Source organism: Hippichthys cyanospilos, chromosome 1, assembly GCF_059441005.1.
Source record: "Hippichthys cyanospilos isolate Australia breed blue-spotted pipefish chromosome 1, RoL_Hcya_1.0, whole genome shotgun sequence".
NCBI classification, from domain to species: domain Eukaryota; kingdom Metazoa; phylum Chordata; class Actinopteri; order Syngnathiformes; family Syngnathidae; genus Hippichthys; species Hippichthys cyanospilos.
Window position 1 is genome coordinate 25,019,276 of NC_142369.1, and position 16,639 is coordinate 25,035,914.

Sequence of the window (16,639 nt, forward strand, 5' to 3'; positions counted from 1 at the left end):
CTGAGCACCCACCGCGCTTTGTCGCCACCTTAACGCAAGACTTAAAAAATCTGGTCCGCCTTGGTCAATTCCACAGTTCAGAAAGCAACAAAAAGGAAAAAAGATTGTGATCTACATTCAGATTTGCAAAGAAAAAGCACACTACATAGAGAACATTGTCTTTGCTGATCGATTGGAAGCCAAAAGACACTGGTTCTTCTTCCTTGTGCCATTGCCATCGAGACAAAAAGAGCAAATGCTCTGTCAATGACAATTCTGTCAATGACAGCTCTGACAATGCTCCTCCTGTTAATTGGCGCTGTAATATATATTCCTGTTTGAGGAATTGAGCAAGTTTGTTCCCCCTGAATTTTAGATTTTTTTTTTTGTGCGCGTGTTAAATCTCGGTAGTTGGTAGTCCCTGCGAAAGCACAGAATGACCTTCCAGTGACTGAGTGGCACAGCGGAGTGAAGACGCGGGGGTGTGCGGCGTCGTTGCTGCGACGCTATGCTGCGCAGCGGAGACGCAACGCAGTCTGTGGAATCCAGGGGTAAGAAAATGCAGGAACAACTGAAGAGTTTTTATTCACTCAAGGGAGTGATCAACAAGATGAAATTAAGACCTAAACAAAGAAAACAATTCTCTGTTCAACTTGACAGTCAACAGAGTACATTTACAAAAAGAAGTAAGGCAAAGACCATGAAGTGAAAATGGGTGCCTTGAACTCATTTATCTGTCAGGGTCATTCATTTGAGCCATGTAAATAGTTCTCATGCATGTTAAGTGAAAGGGTCTTTTTAACAAAACCATGTGGTCAGTGAACTAAGTTTCACTAATGTAGGCTAAAATCTCATTTTCTATCACAGTTCTCAAGATGTGAATTGCATATTTGTAAAGAGTAGTTGTTGTAGACCCTGCCGTGTGGCTTACCGTAAACCCAAAACTAGCGGCACTTACGTTGTTCATCAAAACTTACAAAAGGGTCACGTGCCTACTCACATCAAGAGTCACAAACTGTGGGCCGTGACAAAGAATTTTGACATAAGAGATACTTTGTTGGCAATGAGGGTGTAAAATGACAAAATGTGGAAAAGGTTGAAACGCTGTGAATACTTGGCACCGTACTGTTTTTAACACCACACATAAAATGCCAAAGTTTTGTTCAATAGTTTTAATAGATCATAGATTTGAGGAGAACTTTTATCAAATCTCAGTCTGTTTATTCAAACTGCAGAAAACAAGAATACACTTCTGTAACAAAACATTTAATTTTATATAACAATTGAAAAGGCACCTTTATGATGAGTAGAAAACACTCAAAAGTCATGTGATACTGAACACGTTATATTGAGGTTGCCAACAATGTCGCGCTAGAGCCATCAGTGATGTGGCTCTTCTTTTTTCTCCCATTCTGAAATTCAGTCTGGATTTCGAGAAACGTCTTGTTCTTTGTTTCAGGAATGATAAAGAATATGTAAAGTGCGACAAGAGTGCAGATGGTCATAAACACCAGGAAACAGTACTGGTTCAGACCGATCTGTGGAAACACAAAAACAAATAATGTACACACTGGTTTGACACACATTCTCATTACATTATTTGTAATTCAGCTTCTTACACAAAATTAAGAGCACAGTCGTGTGGCTCGACAAACATTGTTAGGGTAGACTAAGGTTTTAGACAAAAGTATCTCAGTTTAAAGCACGATAACATGTAAATATGTTGCTACCTAGCACCGTCTCTTAACTGAATTGAGTAAATCCCTCAGTTGCAGCAAACTTCATTAGGTTAATTTGAGTCCGTGATCATCAACTGATGTCAAATCCTTTTAGATATATTTGGTACAACCTGACTAAATTATGTTGCAAAGTAAAGGGACGACGTGTTCTTAATATGCTAACGTTGGCTAAAATGATCCGACCTGTCATTCCATCAGCAAGCTCATATAATTTGCCATTTGCATGTAATTTTCTGCTTAAAATCGTCCAAATAATCTCTGCTTCAATTGTAGAAAAAACATTTTCATGGCAATCTTAATCCATCTGATCATGAGAAGACAACTCTTATAAGTCTGGGCACTCTAAATAGAATTTTTCAAGATGACACTAAAAATCAACTGGTATAAAAAAAAAAAAAAGTCCATAAGAAAATTAATTTAATGAATGATGGCCATAGTTTGATCCTGGAACAGATAACAGTGTAAGAACTATGAACAAACTAGAGGTCGACCAGTACCCCTCATTTTGTTTGACCTTTGTGGTTCTGCTATACATCCTTCATTAACATCATGTTGGCGACCGTACTTACCACAATGAAAGGAAAAATCATGCTGATGAAGAAGAAGCTGATCCAGTTTATGGAGCCTGCAATCATGTAGGCGGCGGGCCGGGCGTTTTGCGTGAACAGCTCCATAGTCAAGATATTTGTCACACCACCTACGGAGAAGACAACAGACACCACAATCAGATCATGCATGCACCATATTCTGATAAAGACTGAACTGACACAAATGCGATTGTTACCTGGCCCTAATCCAAAACTCAGAATAAAGGCAAAAACGCATACCATGCTGAGGTAGGGCAAAACTGAACTGACTTCCTGCGAGCAAAAAGAGAAGAGATCGTAAAATGCACTACACAAATGCATGTTTTATTCACATATACAGTACAACATATATCTGGTTTCAGTACCTGAAAAGTAATGGTCAGCGTGAACAAAATACAGCAGATACTCATGAGCGTGTATCCTCCGGTAATGAGCACTTTCCGCCCCAGATGCTCAATTAGCAAACCCTGTGACACATGCAGCACATGACAATACTGAAAACACTGCATGGAAGCATTTTCTCTCAGTCTATCACTGATCTTTCATGCTACTTTTGTCCATTTTGTTCCATCATACTACACAGCAGTAATGTGGATTAACCTGAGCTTCTCTCACATTAGTGCTTGATTATGTTGTCAGTGAATCAAAAGTGACGCTGTGTAAGTTGGGATGTTGTGTCAAACTAAATGAACAACAGAATATGATGATATGAAAGTCCTTCTCAACTTATATGCAATTGAATACACTTCAAAGATTTGATATTCATACTCATAACCGCGCTTTGTGCGAATCCATTTGTGCTGAGTGTATTGTCAGTTGCTTAGCAGATTTAGGTCTCCGTTGTCATATTTTGTGCTTTGTAATCGGTGGTGGGAATTCTGTGAACACGGTTCAGAAGCAGGAACGCTTCTGACAGGACTTGTCCTGTCTTTTTTTAAAGCGTTTGGTTGATGAAATGTTACTGTAATGTCGGAATTGTGACGACGGGAGGAGAGAGGACCCAAGCGCACGCACAACTGGTAAGGGCAAATGCAGAAAGTTTATTAAACAGAATGTGCAGGTGGTTTGTGGAAGCCGACGAGAGCGTGGCGAAGAAGTCTAGGGGGTCTCGGAGTCGGGAGAGCGGGGCTTGGCTGGGAGCCGGGCTGAGGGAGCGGGACAGGAGGAGGGCTCGGGCAGACAGATTAAGACGGCAGGCTAGCGGGTGGTCAGAGGCAGACAGGGTCGAAATACCAATACTTCGGTCAATTCGGCGGGCAGTCGGGTGGTCAGGAACAAACAGGGTCAGGCAACGGGCAGGCTGGCAGGAGGAGTCGCTGGAAAGCTCGGCGTGATGCATAGAGGCAATCTGGCAGGTTGTGGATGGAAGTGAGCGGGCTTTATACTAGGCGGGTGAGTGGCAGCAGGTGTTAGTGTTTGGGCTGATTAGCAGGAGGGCTGAGCAGGTGAGGCTGGGAGTGAGGTGGCTGAACTGGTGAACTGTGACAGAACCCCCCCATCAAAGGACGGCTCCCGACGTCCCAAAACCACCGGGCGGGAGGGAAAGGCCAACGGCCGGGGAACCCCCACGGGCGGGAGGGCGGGCGACGCGCCGGGGCACATTACGACGCCCAGATGACCTAGACGGCTGATCCGGGTGAAGACGATGAAAATCTGTGATCAGGGACGGATCCACAACCTGGCGAGCAGGAATCCAGGAACGCTCCTCAGGACCATACCCCTCCCAGTCCACCAAATACTGGAGGCCCCTGCCCCGCCGACGTGAACGAAGAAGCCGGCGGACCGTGTAGACAGGGCCCCCATCAACGAGCCGAGGAGGAGGAGGAGGCGGAGCAGCCGGGACCAGGGGACTGTCAACCGCAGGCTTAATCCGGGAGACGTGGAAGGTCGGATGGACCCGCATTGATCGGGGAAGAGAGAGACGGACCGCGGCCGGACTCAAGACCTTCTGTATGGGAAAGGGGCCAATGAAACGAGGAGCCAACTTGTTGGACTCGACCCGGAGAGGAAGGTCGCGGGTTGACAGCCAGACCTTCTGGCCCACCTGGTATGCAGGCGCCGGGGTGCGCCGCCTGTCAGCGGCGCGAATGTATCGTTCCTTTGCACGCAGGAGTGCGGCGCGAGCTCGAGACCATGTGCGCCGACACCGGCGGGCGAATGCAAGAGCGGAAGGGCAGGAGGTGTTAGTGTCCAGGGCAGGGAAGAGCGGAGGTAAGTATCCAAACACACATTCAAAGGGAGCCAGACCTGTGGCAGAGGTGGTCTGTGAGTTGTGGGCATATTCGGCCCATAGGAGGTGGGTGGACCAGGACAGCGGGTCCCGTGAAGACAGACATCGGAGGGCCTTCTCAAGCTCCTGGTTGACCCTTTCGGTTTGCCCATTGGTCTGGGGATGGAAGCCGGATGAAAGACTGGCAGTTGCTCCAAGGAGCCGACAGAATTCTTTCCAAAAGGAGGAGGCAAACTGGGGACCTCTGTCTGAAACCACGTCAAGGGGTGGCCCATGGAGTCGGAAGACATGATTTAAGAGAAGGATGGCCGTTTCCTTGGCGGATGGGAGTTTTGGGAGTGCAACGAAGTGGGCCATTTTGCTGAACCGATCCACTATAGACAGAACGACTGTGTTGCCATTGGAAGGGGGTAGACCAGTGATGAAGTCTAACGAGATATGGGACCAGGGCCGATGGGGAATCGGAAGGGGGTGCAGTAAGCCAGCTGGGGGTCGATGACTGGGTTTATGTTGGTTGCAGATCGGACAGGCCTTGACAAATTCACCTACGTCCTTTTCTAAGGTGGACCACCAAAAGCGTTGTCTCAGGGCCTCTATTGTCCGGCGAACCCCAGGGTGACAGGTCAATTTGGAGGAGTGAGCCCATTGCAAGGCCTCAGAGCGCAGGTGGTCGGGAACAGGCAAGCAGTTGGGCGGGCAGGCGCTAGGTGCGGGTTGACCTCTGGCGGCTGACTTTATTCTCTCCTCAACGTCCCAGGTGAGGGTTCCGATGATGCATGAGGGTGGAAGGATCGGTTCTGGTTCTTTGCCTGGGGAATCCATGCGTTCAAACTGTCTGGAAAGGGCATCCGGTTTTACATTTCGGGAGCCAGGGCGGTAGGCGAGGACAAAGTTAAAGCGTGTGAAGAAGAGTGCCCAACGGGCCTGGCGCGAGTTAAGTCTTTTGGCCTGCCTTATATATTCAAGGTTCTTGTGGTCCGTCCACACCTGGAAGGGAACCTTGGTGCCCTCCAACCAATGCCGCCACTCCTCTAGTGCCGCTTTCACGGCAAGAAGTTCTCGGTTCCCGATGTCATAGTTAATCTCAGCCAGGGTAAGGCGGCGGGAGTAGAAAGCGCAGGGATGGAGCTTGTTGTCTTTTGCGGAGCGTTGGGATAGGACAGCCCCTAGTCCAACGTTGGAGGCATCCACCTCCACCACGAACTGACGCTCCGGGTCTGGCATCAGGAGGATTGGAGCTGAAGTGAAGCGGGCTTTAAGCGTCCGGAAGGCTTCGTCTGCTGCAGGATTCCATTGAAATTTGATCTTTGAACTGGTCAGAGTGGTAAGTGGACGAGCCAGGGTGCTGTAGTTCCTGATGAATCGTCTGTAGAAGTTAGCAAATCCGAGAAAACGCTGAAGCTGTTTGCGGGTTTCGGGAACAGGCCAGGTGGTGACAGACGAGACCTTGGCAGGATCCATAGCGATGCTGTTCTTTGAGATGATGTACCCCAGAAAGGAGACTGAAGTTTTATGGAAGTCACATTTCTCTGCTTTCACAAACAGGGAGTTTTCCAGCAGCCTTTGGAGTACTGTACGGACATGGGATGTGTGTTCTTCCCGGGTCCGGGAAAACACTAAGATGTCGTCAAGATATACGAAGACAAACTTTTCCAGCATATCACGCAGGACATCGTTGATCAAAGACTGAAACACTGCTGGGGCGTTTGTAAGGCCAAAGGGCATGACCAAATACTCATAATGTCCCAGGGGGGTGTTGAATGCCGTTTTCCACTCATCCCCTTCTCGGACCCGAACCAGATGATAAGCGCTGCGCAGATCTAACTTGGTGAAGAAGGAGGCGCCCTGGAGAAGCTCAAACCCAGAAGTCATAAGGGGGAGAGGATACCGGTTTTTAACGGTTATGTCATTTAGGCCTTGGTAATCTATGCAGGGACGGAGCGTCTGGTCCTTCTTTTTGACAAAAAAGAATCCAGCCCCCGCAGGAGAAGAAGACGGGCGGATAATGCCGGCTGACAGGGAGTCATTTATGTACTCTTCCATGGCTCGTCGCTCTGGAGCAGACAATGAGTAGAGGCGACCCCTGGGGGGCATCGTCCCTGGAAGTAGGTCGATGACACAATCATATGGCCGATGAGGAGGAAGAGATGTCGCTCTCGTCTTGCTGAAAACTTGGCAGAGATCATGGTATTCAGGAGGAACACCAGCCATGTCCGCCTGGGCCGGTAGAGGAATGCATACGTCGGGAGTCGAAGCTCGTTTGAGGCAGGACCGGTGGCAGGACGGAGACCAGCTAAGAATGACTCCTGTCTCCCAGTTTATGTGAGGGTTGTGGAGACAGAGCCAGGGTAGGCCCAGGATCAAGGGGATGTTTGGTTTGTTCAGAATATGAAATTGGATCTTCTCCTCATGGTTCCCAGACAGATGCATGGGAACGAGGACTGTCTGGTGTGTAATTAGCCCAAGAGGGCGACCATCCAGAGCATAGGACGGCGTTGGCTTGGGCAAGGGAGTGTGTGCAAGGCCAATTTGGGTGACCAGCTCTCTGCTGATGATGTTTGCATCGGCCCCAGAATCCACCAGAGCCCCCAGGACATGCGTGCCGCCAGAGAGGACCAAGCGCACCTGGAGAAGACGTTTTGGACGGGGGGAGCAAGAGAGAGCTTGGCCCAACCGTATCCCCTTATTTACGGCTGGGCCCTGGCTTTTACCGGACAGGAAGCAACGTAATGCCCCTCTTGACCACAATAGAGGCAAAGGTTGCCCGCACGGCGTCGTTGCCGTTCGTCTGAAGTCAATGTGGCGCGCCCAAGCTGCATGGGCTCGGCCTCAACCCCAGAGGGCGCTGGCGTGGCAGGCGGCCGGAAGGCGTGTCTGGCTAGAGGGACCGTCCCTCTCTCCAGTCTCTCTCTCTCTCGTTCACGTCGGCGATGCTGAAGTCGGATATCTATACGGGTTGCCAAGGCGATGATCGCGTCCAGGGTGGTGGGAAGCTCGTGGGAAACCAACTCGTCCTTTAGGCGACTAGACAGGCCGTGCAGGAAGGCATCTACGAGAGCCGGTTCGTTCCAGCGGTTTTGGCTGGCTCTGGTGCGGAAGTCGATTGCGTAATCGGCTACTGACCTATTTCCTTGCCGGAGCTCAAGCAGGCCCCTTCCCAGCTCCGCGCTGGCATAGCTGAGTCCAAAAACTTTCTGGAGTTCCGCCGCGAACGCTTGGAAGGACGTGCAAGCCGGAGATTGCCTCCTCCACTCCGCCGTTCCCCACAAGCGTGCACGGCCTGTAAGGTGATTTACGACGAACGCTACCTTAACTTGTTCGGTGGTGAACGTCCTCGGTTGGAGAGCGAACAGCAAGGAGCAATTGGTTAAGAACGCCTCGCATGTTTCAGGATCGCCCTCATACCGTTCCGGAAGCCCAACCTGGGGATCGGGTGCTGGCTGGGGGACCGGGCTGAGAGAAGGTCGGCGTGCTGGGTCCATTGCGTTTGGCCAGATTGTACTGTGACGACGGGAGGAGAGAGGACCCAAGCGCACGCACAACTGGTAAGGGCAAATGCAGAAAGTTTATTAAACAGAATGTGCAGGTGGTTTGTGGAAGCCGACGAGAGCGTGGCGAAGAAGTCTAGGGGGTCTCGGAGTCGGGAGAGCGGGGCTTGGCTGGGAGCCGGGCTGAGGGAGCGGGACAGGAGGAGGGCTCGGGCAGACAGATTAAGACGGCAGGCTAGCGGGTGGTCAGAGGCAGACAGGGTCGAAATACCAATACTTCGGTCAATTCGGCGGGCAGTCGGGTGGTCAGGAACAAACAGGGTCAGGCAACGGGCAGGCTGGCAGGAGGAGTCGCTGGAAAGCTCGGCGTGATGCATAGAGGCAATCTGGCAGGTTGTGGATGGAAGTGAGCGGGCTTTATACTAGGCGGGTGAGTGGCAGCAGGTGTTAGTGTTTGGGCTGATTAGCAGGAGGGCTGAGCAGGTGAGGCTGGGAGTGAGGTGGCTGAACTGGTGAACTGTGACAGGAATAGACATTCCATTAGATCAGGTCCGTTGGTCCAACGCCCATCTTTTGCTGTCGCAACTACAAGTCAACCATTGTATCTGTTTGTTTGCTGCGTTACATGCTTCCATTGATAGTGAACTGGAATCACAACTAAAAAGCAAGTCCAGTTAAGTGAATGAAGTGCCTTAACTCAAATCACTACTTGTCTTTCACCTCAGCCAGCATTACTGAGGATTTCATTGTTTGTGCTGCCTTGCAGACTGTGCACAGTTTTGCTCAGAGGGATCATTTTACAGACCTTAAGTAAAATGTAATGCTTAGAATTAAGTTTTGAGATAATATTTTGTGAAATATATTATAAATATAATATTTTGAGAAAATGCTTGCCGATTTTGAGCAAGACTTCTGGGATGCCTTCAAAGAGTAGCAGTTATCCACATGCTGTTTTTGTGGGAAAACGTATGTTACAATTTTTACAAAATTTTAATAAATGTAACAAAGACACTCCTTTTTTTATTCTGTAACCTCTGGAGAGATTAATGATCGTGACAATTGTTTTGTGTTCACTTGGATATTAATTTAAAAAAAAGCGTACTTTTTAAAAAAAAATTACACAAAGCGTATGCTAAGGAGGATACAGTATTACTTAAAAAGTCTGCATGGATTCACAGCACTAACCAAGATTAAGACAGACATTAAACTGAGTCCAGAAGAGATGCCTTGTGACCTTCTATAGCTAATCATTTTGGGAGACATCACCTAGAAAGGGCAATAGGCTTTTCATTGCATTCTAGTTTTACATTCATTCGTCACTCTTTGTGGAGTGAGAGTGTAAAAACGGAATCAGAAGATAATGCAAGGTCAGAAGCTAAGTTAGTTAAGCAAATGAATATCTTGAAAGAATGAATGTGCAGACTCAAAACCACCTAACTTCAGAAGTGTGATGTAGGGCGGTAACCAACACAGTAAAGTGGAGAAGTTGAAAAACATACTTACACAGGTCAAAGCAGTGATGCATTCACAGGCACCAGTGCCAACCGCTGCATATGGTATTTTCTCACTTGGAATTCCTGCTTGTGTGAACACATAATCTGCATAGAAGTATATCTGCAGCAAAAATAGAGGAGGAAAGTAAAATCTCAAATTAACCTTAATTTACTGATATTCTAGCCAATTTACTGTTTATAGGATTTAGGTTCTCATTTTCAGTACGACGTGAACATTTGCAGTAATGCACAATAGGGCCAGTGTTGTGAATAAAGCGGTGCATGACACACAGCATTGATTCCATTCAGCTGCTGAGCCGAATTGAGAAGCATGATGGTCAGAAGCTGCCAGCGTAAACTGCGATCCGCAAGCAGCTCCCAGGGCTTCTTGGCCTTGAATCCTTCCTGGTCCAGGTTGCTCTTCTCTTTCTCCATGTCCTCCATTTCACCATCACAATCAGCTGCACCATGGAGCTGCCTGAGGGCTGCATGCAAGGAGATGATGCACAACATGTGGTGATTGTTTTTTTAGTTAAGATTCACAGCATGACATGTGATCACAAGTTTCATCGCTAAGAGAGTATATCTGTCTCCCTTAGGTGATTTTTTTTCTTTCAAGACAGTCTATCATTTATGCTTTCAACCACAGGCATGCGCAAAGGATCAGAGGTCTAGAGGCCACGGAGAACCAAAGGGTGCAGTGTTTAAGTCACCTTTTCTACATCCCTCATAATCTCCTCTATCAATGAGCAGGAAGCGTGGACTCTCCGGGAACCAAGGTAGAATAAAAAGCTGCAGAACTGCTGGGATGCATGTGGTGGCCAGCAGAATGGGCCAGTGCTCTTCCTTACCCAGCAGCTCTCTGGTCAACCACACAGACGTTAGTGCAACATCCTTCTTGCATTCCTAATTTACACATGTAGTACAGAGGTGCCTTCAGATACAAGTGACCCGAAATATGATTATTCTTCAAAAAAAGAAGCGTCGGGATGTTTATTGCCACTTCCGGTTTACTACGCAGCACATAAGACTATTACATGTTGTCTATTTAAAGCAACAAAGTAACATTATTTGCTTGATTCTAACACATACTTTTGAAATTTCACATAATAGACAGATACTATACAATAATCATGCTCATAGGCATATGCTGTATTCTTTGTCCTCTGTGAAGAATCACTAATACTAACTTGAGAAACTGATACTGTTTACCATTAGTATTCTCTCAGGAGCACTGAATCAATCGCAACTGGGCTGTTTTGTTTATGTTAGAAGACATTTCACCTCTCATCTAAGAAGACATGGAACAAATCAAACTCTTACTTAAGGCACCACTGTACTCCTATATATGATATACTCTATCATCTTAAAAATACTACAAAACATTAGATATATTCCAGTTGAAAAAAAAAATATTATTACTTGAGGCCCATCACTTGACCAGTAAAAATCCCACCCGTCACAAAAACAGAGGTTCCCATTCCCATGAGGCCGCGGATAGATGTTGGAGCGATTTCCACCAGGTACAAAGGTTGAACACAAAGGCCAATGCCTATGAGAATGACACACTGATTAAAATCGTTGCTAAAAATCACTAATTTCAATTTCAAGTTGAATTGGATATGATGTACCAGAATTTATTCCAATGAAAAGACGTCCCAGGATGATAAGTTCAAATATTTTTGTAGGGTAGCTCAGACCCATCATCAGGGCAGCTATTATGGCAAGAATATTACTCACCAACAATGTCCCTTTCCTGCAACAACACAGACATATGACCAGTATTGCATGCTCACAGAACATCATTGTACACCGTATAAATGCCATTATTAAGCCATTGTCAGGAAGGCAATCTCGTGAGATCCAATACACCACACTGTATTAACAATGTTGTAAAGATAAAAATACTCTGCTTAATATGCCATAACATTGTCAGAAAGGTTTCAATGAAAAATATTAATGTCAGTTACTGTGTAGAACTCTTGATGTGTGGAAGTGGTGTAAGAAGTGGACTAAACAAGGTTTCTAATACATTTTTCATTGAATTTAATTGAATGAGACAATAAAAAGTGAATGTTTTTAACCCGATCATGGCAAAATTATTTAGACAGATCCGACATTGGATAAGACACCGAACTAAACACGCACTTATGATTAAATGTTAAAATCCAAAAAAGACCAAAAGGAACATACCTCCCCAGCTTTATTGACAAAGTTCCTCCGATTGACACTCCTATCAGTCCTCCAAGGGTAAATACGGACACAATAGTGGACCACATTAAAGTGAGGACACCAGCTGCAATGTCGCTTTGGTAACGCTCTGTCCATGTTTGGTTGATGAAATTTTGCACATACTGTAAACACGAGGAAGGACAAGGGATAAGAATACCGTTTTCTGTTAGCTGACTTTAGGCAGGATGCTAGGAACATCCTGGATCCATTGCCAGGGCACTTTTATACTAATAACCATTCACGTTTACAGCAATGAACAACACAGGCATACACAAAGGCCGCGCCAAAATTCAAACTGGGAACCTTTTGAATGTGAGGCAAGCACATGTGATAACAACTAGTTAACCATGCTCCCCCGAAAAAAATACACTTGTAAAAATGTGAAAATAAACATACGGTAGACAACTGCAACATTACCTTGGTGGGCGCGTTAATGACCGAGACATTATATCCATACTGGAAAGTCCCTCCTATACAGGCAGCAAAGGTAGCCAGAAGAAGTCTTTTGTTTGGGATCTGCCAGAGAGACAGAAATGCAAAAAAAGAGAAAATGTGACCAAGTGTTTTTTTCCTACAAAGGACGACAATGAAAACAAGCAAATAAACAAAAAACATACAAAGGCCTACTGTAGTCTGTCTTCAGCACTAATAAAAACAAATTCCCACCAGGCTTTTATCTTGCGGTACTAACTTTACGTCTTCAGATTTCATTCTCCTAACATCAGTAGATCTGAAACTCTCAGCATAACCCCGACAAAGCCCAAACTCAGGCTGACACAACTTAACAAAATGCTTCACATACCTTCAATACTGGCTTAGTTTCTTCAGTCTCTTTAATTAACAAAGGGGTATATTCATAGTTATTTTCCCAGTTTTCTTTCGACATTTTTGAGCGTGCTGCTGTGCGCCGGTAGTATCCAAAGTTTCTGTCGCACACTGAGCGTCTTCCTCATGCAGAGGTCAATTCTAATAAGGGGCTGGTTTTATCCCGCAACAACACAGTGTTCTTGCGGCTAATGAGACCGACCGCAGCCTATGAATAATTGACTTATCTTTCCACTTTGAGAAGATGCCTCGCATGGGGCCACGAAATGCCGATGCATTATGAGCGTATTTCCTCAAAAAGATGGGCTCCTTGGTTCATTGAGTGAAAAATCAACATTTTACACTGGAACTTGCCCTGGTGTAACCTCAAAGCAGTCAACAAAAATTGGCTTTCCGCCTTTGGTTTTCTTGTGAGAGAGATATAAAGCCGGTTTCTATTTAATCATTTCATCACAGGACACACTCAGGATGGTTCATGTAAAAGCAAATGAAGCCTTTTAAAATAAATGCCTTTTGACAACTGTAAACATTAATTTCATGAACTGTAAATTCATTACATTAAAAAGCAAGGCAACTGTTGTTATGCAATCATTCCATTTCTGACTGTTCCATTCAGGAACACCCACCTCGGGAGGCATTCAGGAATATAATCAAAATCTATTTTAGGATTTCAGAATAAATATGCATTTGTTTACTTTGACAGTGGATGACAGTCATGTCTGCAGAGGTAAAAGACACATCAAAAGTTAACCTACGGTAACTTGTCACTCAACAATGCCAGGATTCTACTCTAGCGGTTTCATGTCCCACTTCAGAATAAAAGTGTTTTCAAATCTGCGTTAATAACGGCCATTACTTCTAATTTTACAGTGATTAAAAAAACGTGTTTCCCTTCGTTATAAAAACATTGCATTACTTGTAATTTTAGAAAATTTGTAGTGAGCCATTTAGGGAGTTTATTCTGATTTTATGTTTTATTTCACAATAAAAGATTCGTGAAATTTTTAAATGTGGCGATCCTTAAACCATCATACAATTTTCATTTGCTCTCATTCCTGATTGAAATGAACATTTCCAATCAACGCTTGACTACTGGTCTTGGCCGGGAAATGCAAGATAGTATATGCAAGTATATATATAAAAAAAAGGAGATAATTCTTTGCAGATCTCTAGATTGAAGCAGAAATCATTGTGAATCAAATAACTTTGAATGCAGAATGGATTTGAATCAAGCACCGAGTCTGAATCAAATCGTAGACCAAAATTATCTGACTTGAGTTGACTCGTGAGACAGTCAAAGATTCATACATCTTAGAATTTCACTTTGATACAACATTACCTGGACACATAACATGAAAAAGCGGCACACAATTCCACTGTGTATATATTTTTTATTGACTGCAGGGCTGCCCCCAGGCTTCATCTAAAAATTACTAACTGAAAATGAACAAAATGCAAGTCTTTTTAGTCCAAAGTGTTGTACATAAAACGTATTTGCACAGTGAACTCAAATCTAGAGAGAGAGAGAGAGAGAGAGAGAGAGAGAGAGAGAGAGAGAGAGAGAGAGAGAGAGAGAGAGAGCGAGAGAGCGAGAGAATGATTATACTTTTATATGACTACCAACATGTCAAATCCTGTAATTTATTTCGATTATAATATCCTTGGGATACAAGTTCACCATGTTATGTTCTATGAACAAATCAAGGAATTATGGTCCAACAGTGAACAAACTGTTTGGTTTGTTTGGTATTTTGTCCAATTCTTTGATCTGTACATCAAAGGTATTTCTCATGGAGCTGAATTTTCACCCAGAGAGTGACAACATGCCATAGTTCAACGTGGCATGACCACTTAATTGCCACACTACAGGGGCGGGCCGTACGGAAGAAAATTACCCTGAAATAGTCAAAATACTGCACAAGAATTAAAAAAAGAAGAGGGTGAGAAAAGAAAGGAATTGGTTGATTGTTTTTTATATATATATATTTATAAAATTAGGGAAAAAATAGCACTTAATTACATCCTTTCAAATTCCTTTAAATGTAAACATTTTGGAAAGTGTTGCAGCCATAGGTTAAACTGATTAGTCAAATGAATACACACATTCTGTATACTGTAATCATCATGTTCTACTAACATGCAACTTTAAAGGTAGATGTTTTCTCACAGACTCGCCCACTTTGTTCACACTATGTTCACTCACAGAACAACACCTGGTTTCATTTTGAATTTTCAGTGACTTTAGAAAAAAAACACAATCTATTCCACGAATAAATAAAACTTAATTTCCATACGTCAAATTATGACTTACCCTTTTCTTTGATACGACAGGTGGTTCTTCAGTGAGCTCCATGACAAAAGTACCAAAACCGCTATAATGTTTGCATTAAGCATAGAAAATGAATGTTCCACTTCAGAAGAATATCTTGCATAATGCAATGCTGCCACAAGGTGTACCATATGATCTGTACGCCATGGAGGCGGGGTTGGTCGTTCAAGTAACCCCTCAGGATGCATTCTTGGGGCTGAGTCTAGGGAGGCTTGTGAGGCTTACAATTTCTGACCCAGATTTGAAACACACAAAACCATCATAAGAGGGATACAAAACATGTGTTTATGTTAATGGACATCTGCAGGTTATTCCGATTCAGAAAAAAACAATAGTTTAGTTGGCAATCGTAATGTTTTATTTCCCGAGAAAAGTTTAAGAAAAAAACATGAATCTGTTGCTCATTATAAGAAAAAAAAATTCCTGGGTGGAGCAAAATGTGCCGAACTGCATTTTTTTTTCTCAGAAAACAAATGAGCGATATAGGTGTCCTATAAGAAATGACAAGACAAAAAAAAACAAAAAAAACAGTTAGTTAGCTGATATAAAAACAAAAAAGAAAGATACATATGCAAACAGCAAGTGTTAAGTAATCCTAAATTGTCATCTGGACTGCATTTGCTACATTTCTGCAAGGCAGTCCAGTTTCCTCATAATCCCCATAATCCTTTGGGAGGTTGTGCTTGATTCTGCACGTTTTTGAACTGGGGCTCAACATAAAATGAACTCATATGAACTGATTAAATAAGTTGAAATTGTTCAGAAAGACATGAACATGAATCAGCAGAGACACAATCAGTCAAGAAGTGAGGCTTGTAGAATTCTGAGAGGAATTTTTCCAGTTCAAGGCCTTGTTGAACATCTTGGAAAGATTGAGAAAAAGAATCTATTCCGCACACATGTATAAAACTGTCATGACCAACTGAGGCAAGTTTGTAATTTTGACCAATATGTAGGTTAATTACCCCCGAAACAACCAACAGGGTAGGTATCATTCCAATGAACAGTTTGGAGTTTTCAAATGTACCGTATTTCTCCGAGTACTGGACAAATCGACCTGATTTATAAGTCGACCCCCTTTATTTTAAACTTTAATTTGGGTGAATTTTACAAAAACGTGATTATAAGTCTACCCCTGACTTTAGATCATGACTGTCCAATTATAACATGGTGTATGTTATTAAAACGATGTAATTACGTTACTTTTAGACGCATTTCTTCCTATTTTGCAAAGCATAATGTTGAGGCTGGGGGCGGGGGAAAAAACAAGTGCGAGGCAATATAGGTGGTGCTTGACAAAAGTGCGTTTTTACGATGTTCTGTGCAAACGCTCTAAAACGAATAGCCTGTATAATATATATTCATTTTAAGCTTAAATGGCATTACTTATTTCACATTTAAATTAGATACAGATATGTTGCGAAAAATGGTCTATTTTGACTTGAGTTATGCGTTTAATAGTCGCCCCTAATTTGCGGTTGAAAATGAGGGGAAAAATCTTGATTTGTACTCTGAGAAATACGGTAACCTATCATGAGTGTGAGAAGAAAGCAGAATTTCCACACAGATGTTGCCGTTTCTTAGATATGAACCCTTAACATCTGTAGTGGGTTTTGTATGTTAACAAGTCAGGTATTGAGGCACATAAAGTCTGATTACATTTCGCACTGCTTTGTTAAATCAGTGGTTCTCAACCTTTTTTCAGTGAGTCCAAAGAGAAAAAGGGCGAGGAAAAAA

At 44.1% G+C, this 16,639-nt stretch overlaps 1 protein-coding gene across 2 annotated transcripts; it reads right to left on the reverse strand.

Annotated features, from left to right (window-relative positions):
• Nucleotides 1-1,136: 1,136 nt before the first annotated feature.
• Nucleotides 1,137-15,031, reverse strand: slc2a11b (solute carrier family 2 member 11b). 2 transcript variants are annotated; one of them, XM_088419479.1, is made up of 12 exons: nt 14,885-15,031; nt 12,166-12,264; nt 11,710-11,870; nt 11,148-11,272; nt 10,939-11,068; nt 10,230-10,378; nt 9,808-10,001; nt 9,527-9,637; nt 2,671-2,772; nt 2,503-2,578; nt 2,288-2,415; nt 1,137-1,517 (listed from the first exon to the last, which is right to left on the reverse strand). In XM_088419479.1, exons 1-12 carry the CDS (start codon nt 14,924-14,926, stop codon nt 1,323-1,325), a joined length of 1,512 nt encoding a protein of 503 aa, XP_088275605.1. In that variant the 5' UTR covers nt 14,927-15,031; the 3' UTR covers nt 1,137-1,322. The 2 variants fall into 2 exon arrangements, with proteins under 2 accessions (XP_088275605.1, XP_088275598.1); XM_088419472.1 differs by lacking the exon at nt 14,885-15,031 and adding an exon at nt 12,551-12,691.
• Between the last annotated feature and the right edge of the window lie 1,608 nt (nt 15,032-16,639).

Bases quoted from the DNA above. Each gene is read 5' to 3' on its own strand.
- slc2a11b (XM_088419472.1), bottom strand. From the start codon at position 12,634: ATGTCGAAAGAAAACTGGGAAAATAACTATGAATATACCCCTTTGTTA. The intron at 10,002-10,229 runs GTGACTTAAACA...CCTTGCATGCAG, and splicing joins TTATGAGGGATGTAGAAAAG to CCCTCAGGCAGCTCCATGGT. The intron at 2,416-2,502 runs GTAACAATCGCA...TCTTCTCCGTAG, and splicing joins GAGTTTTGGATTAGGGCCAG to GTGGTGTGACAAATATCTTG.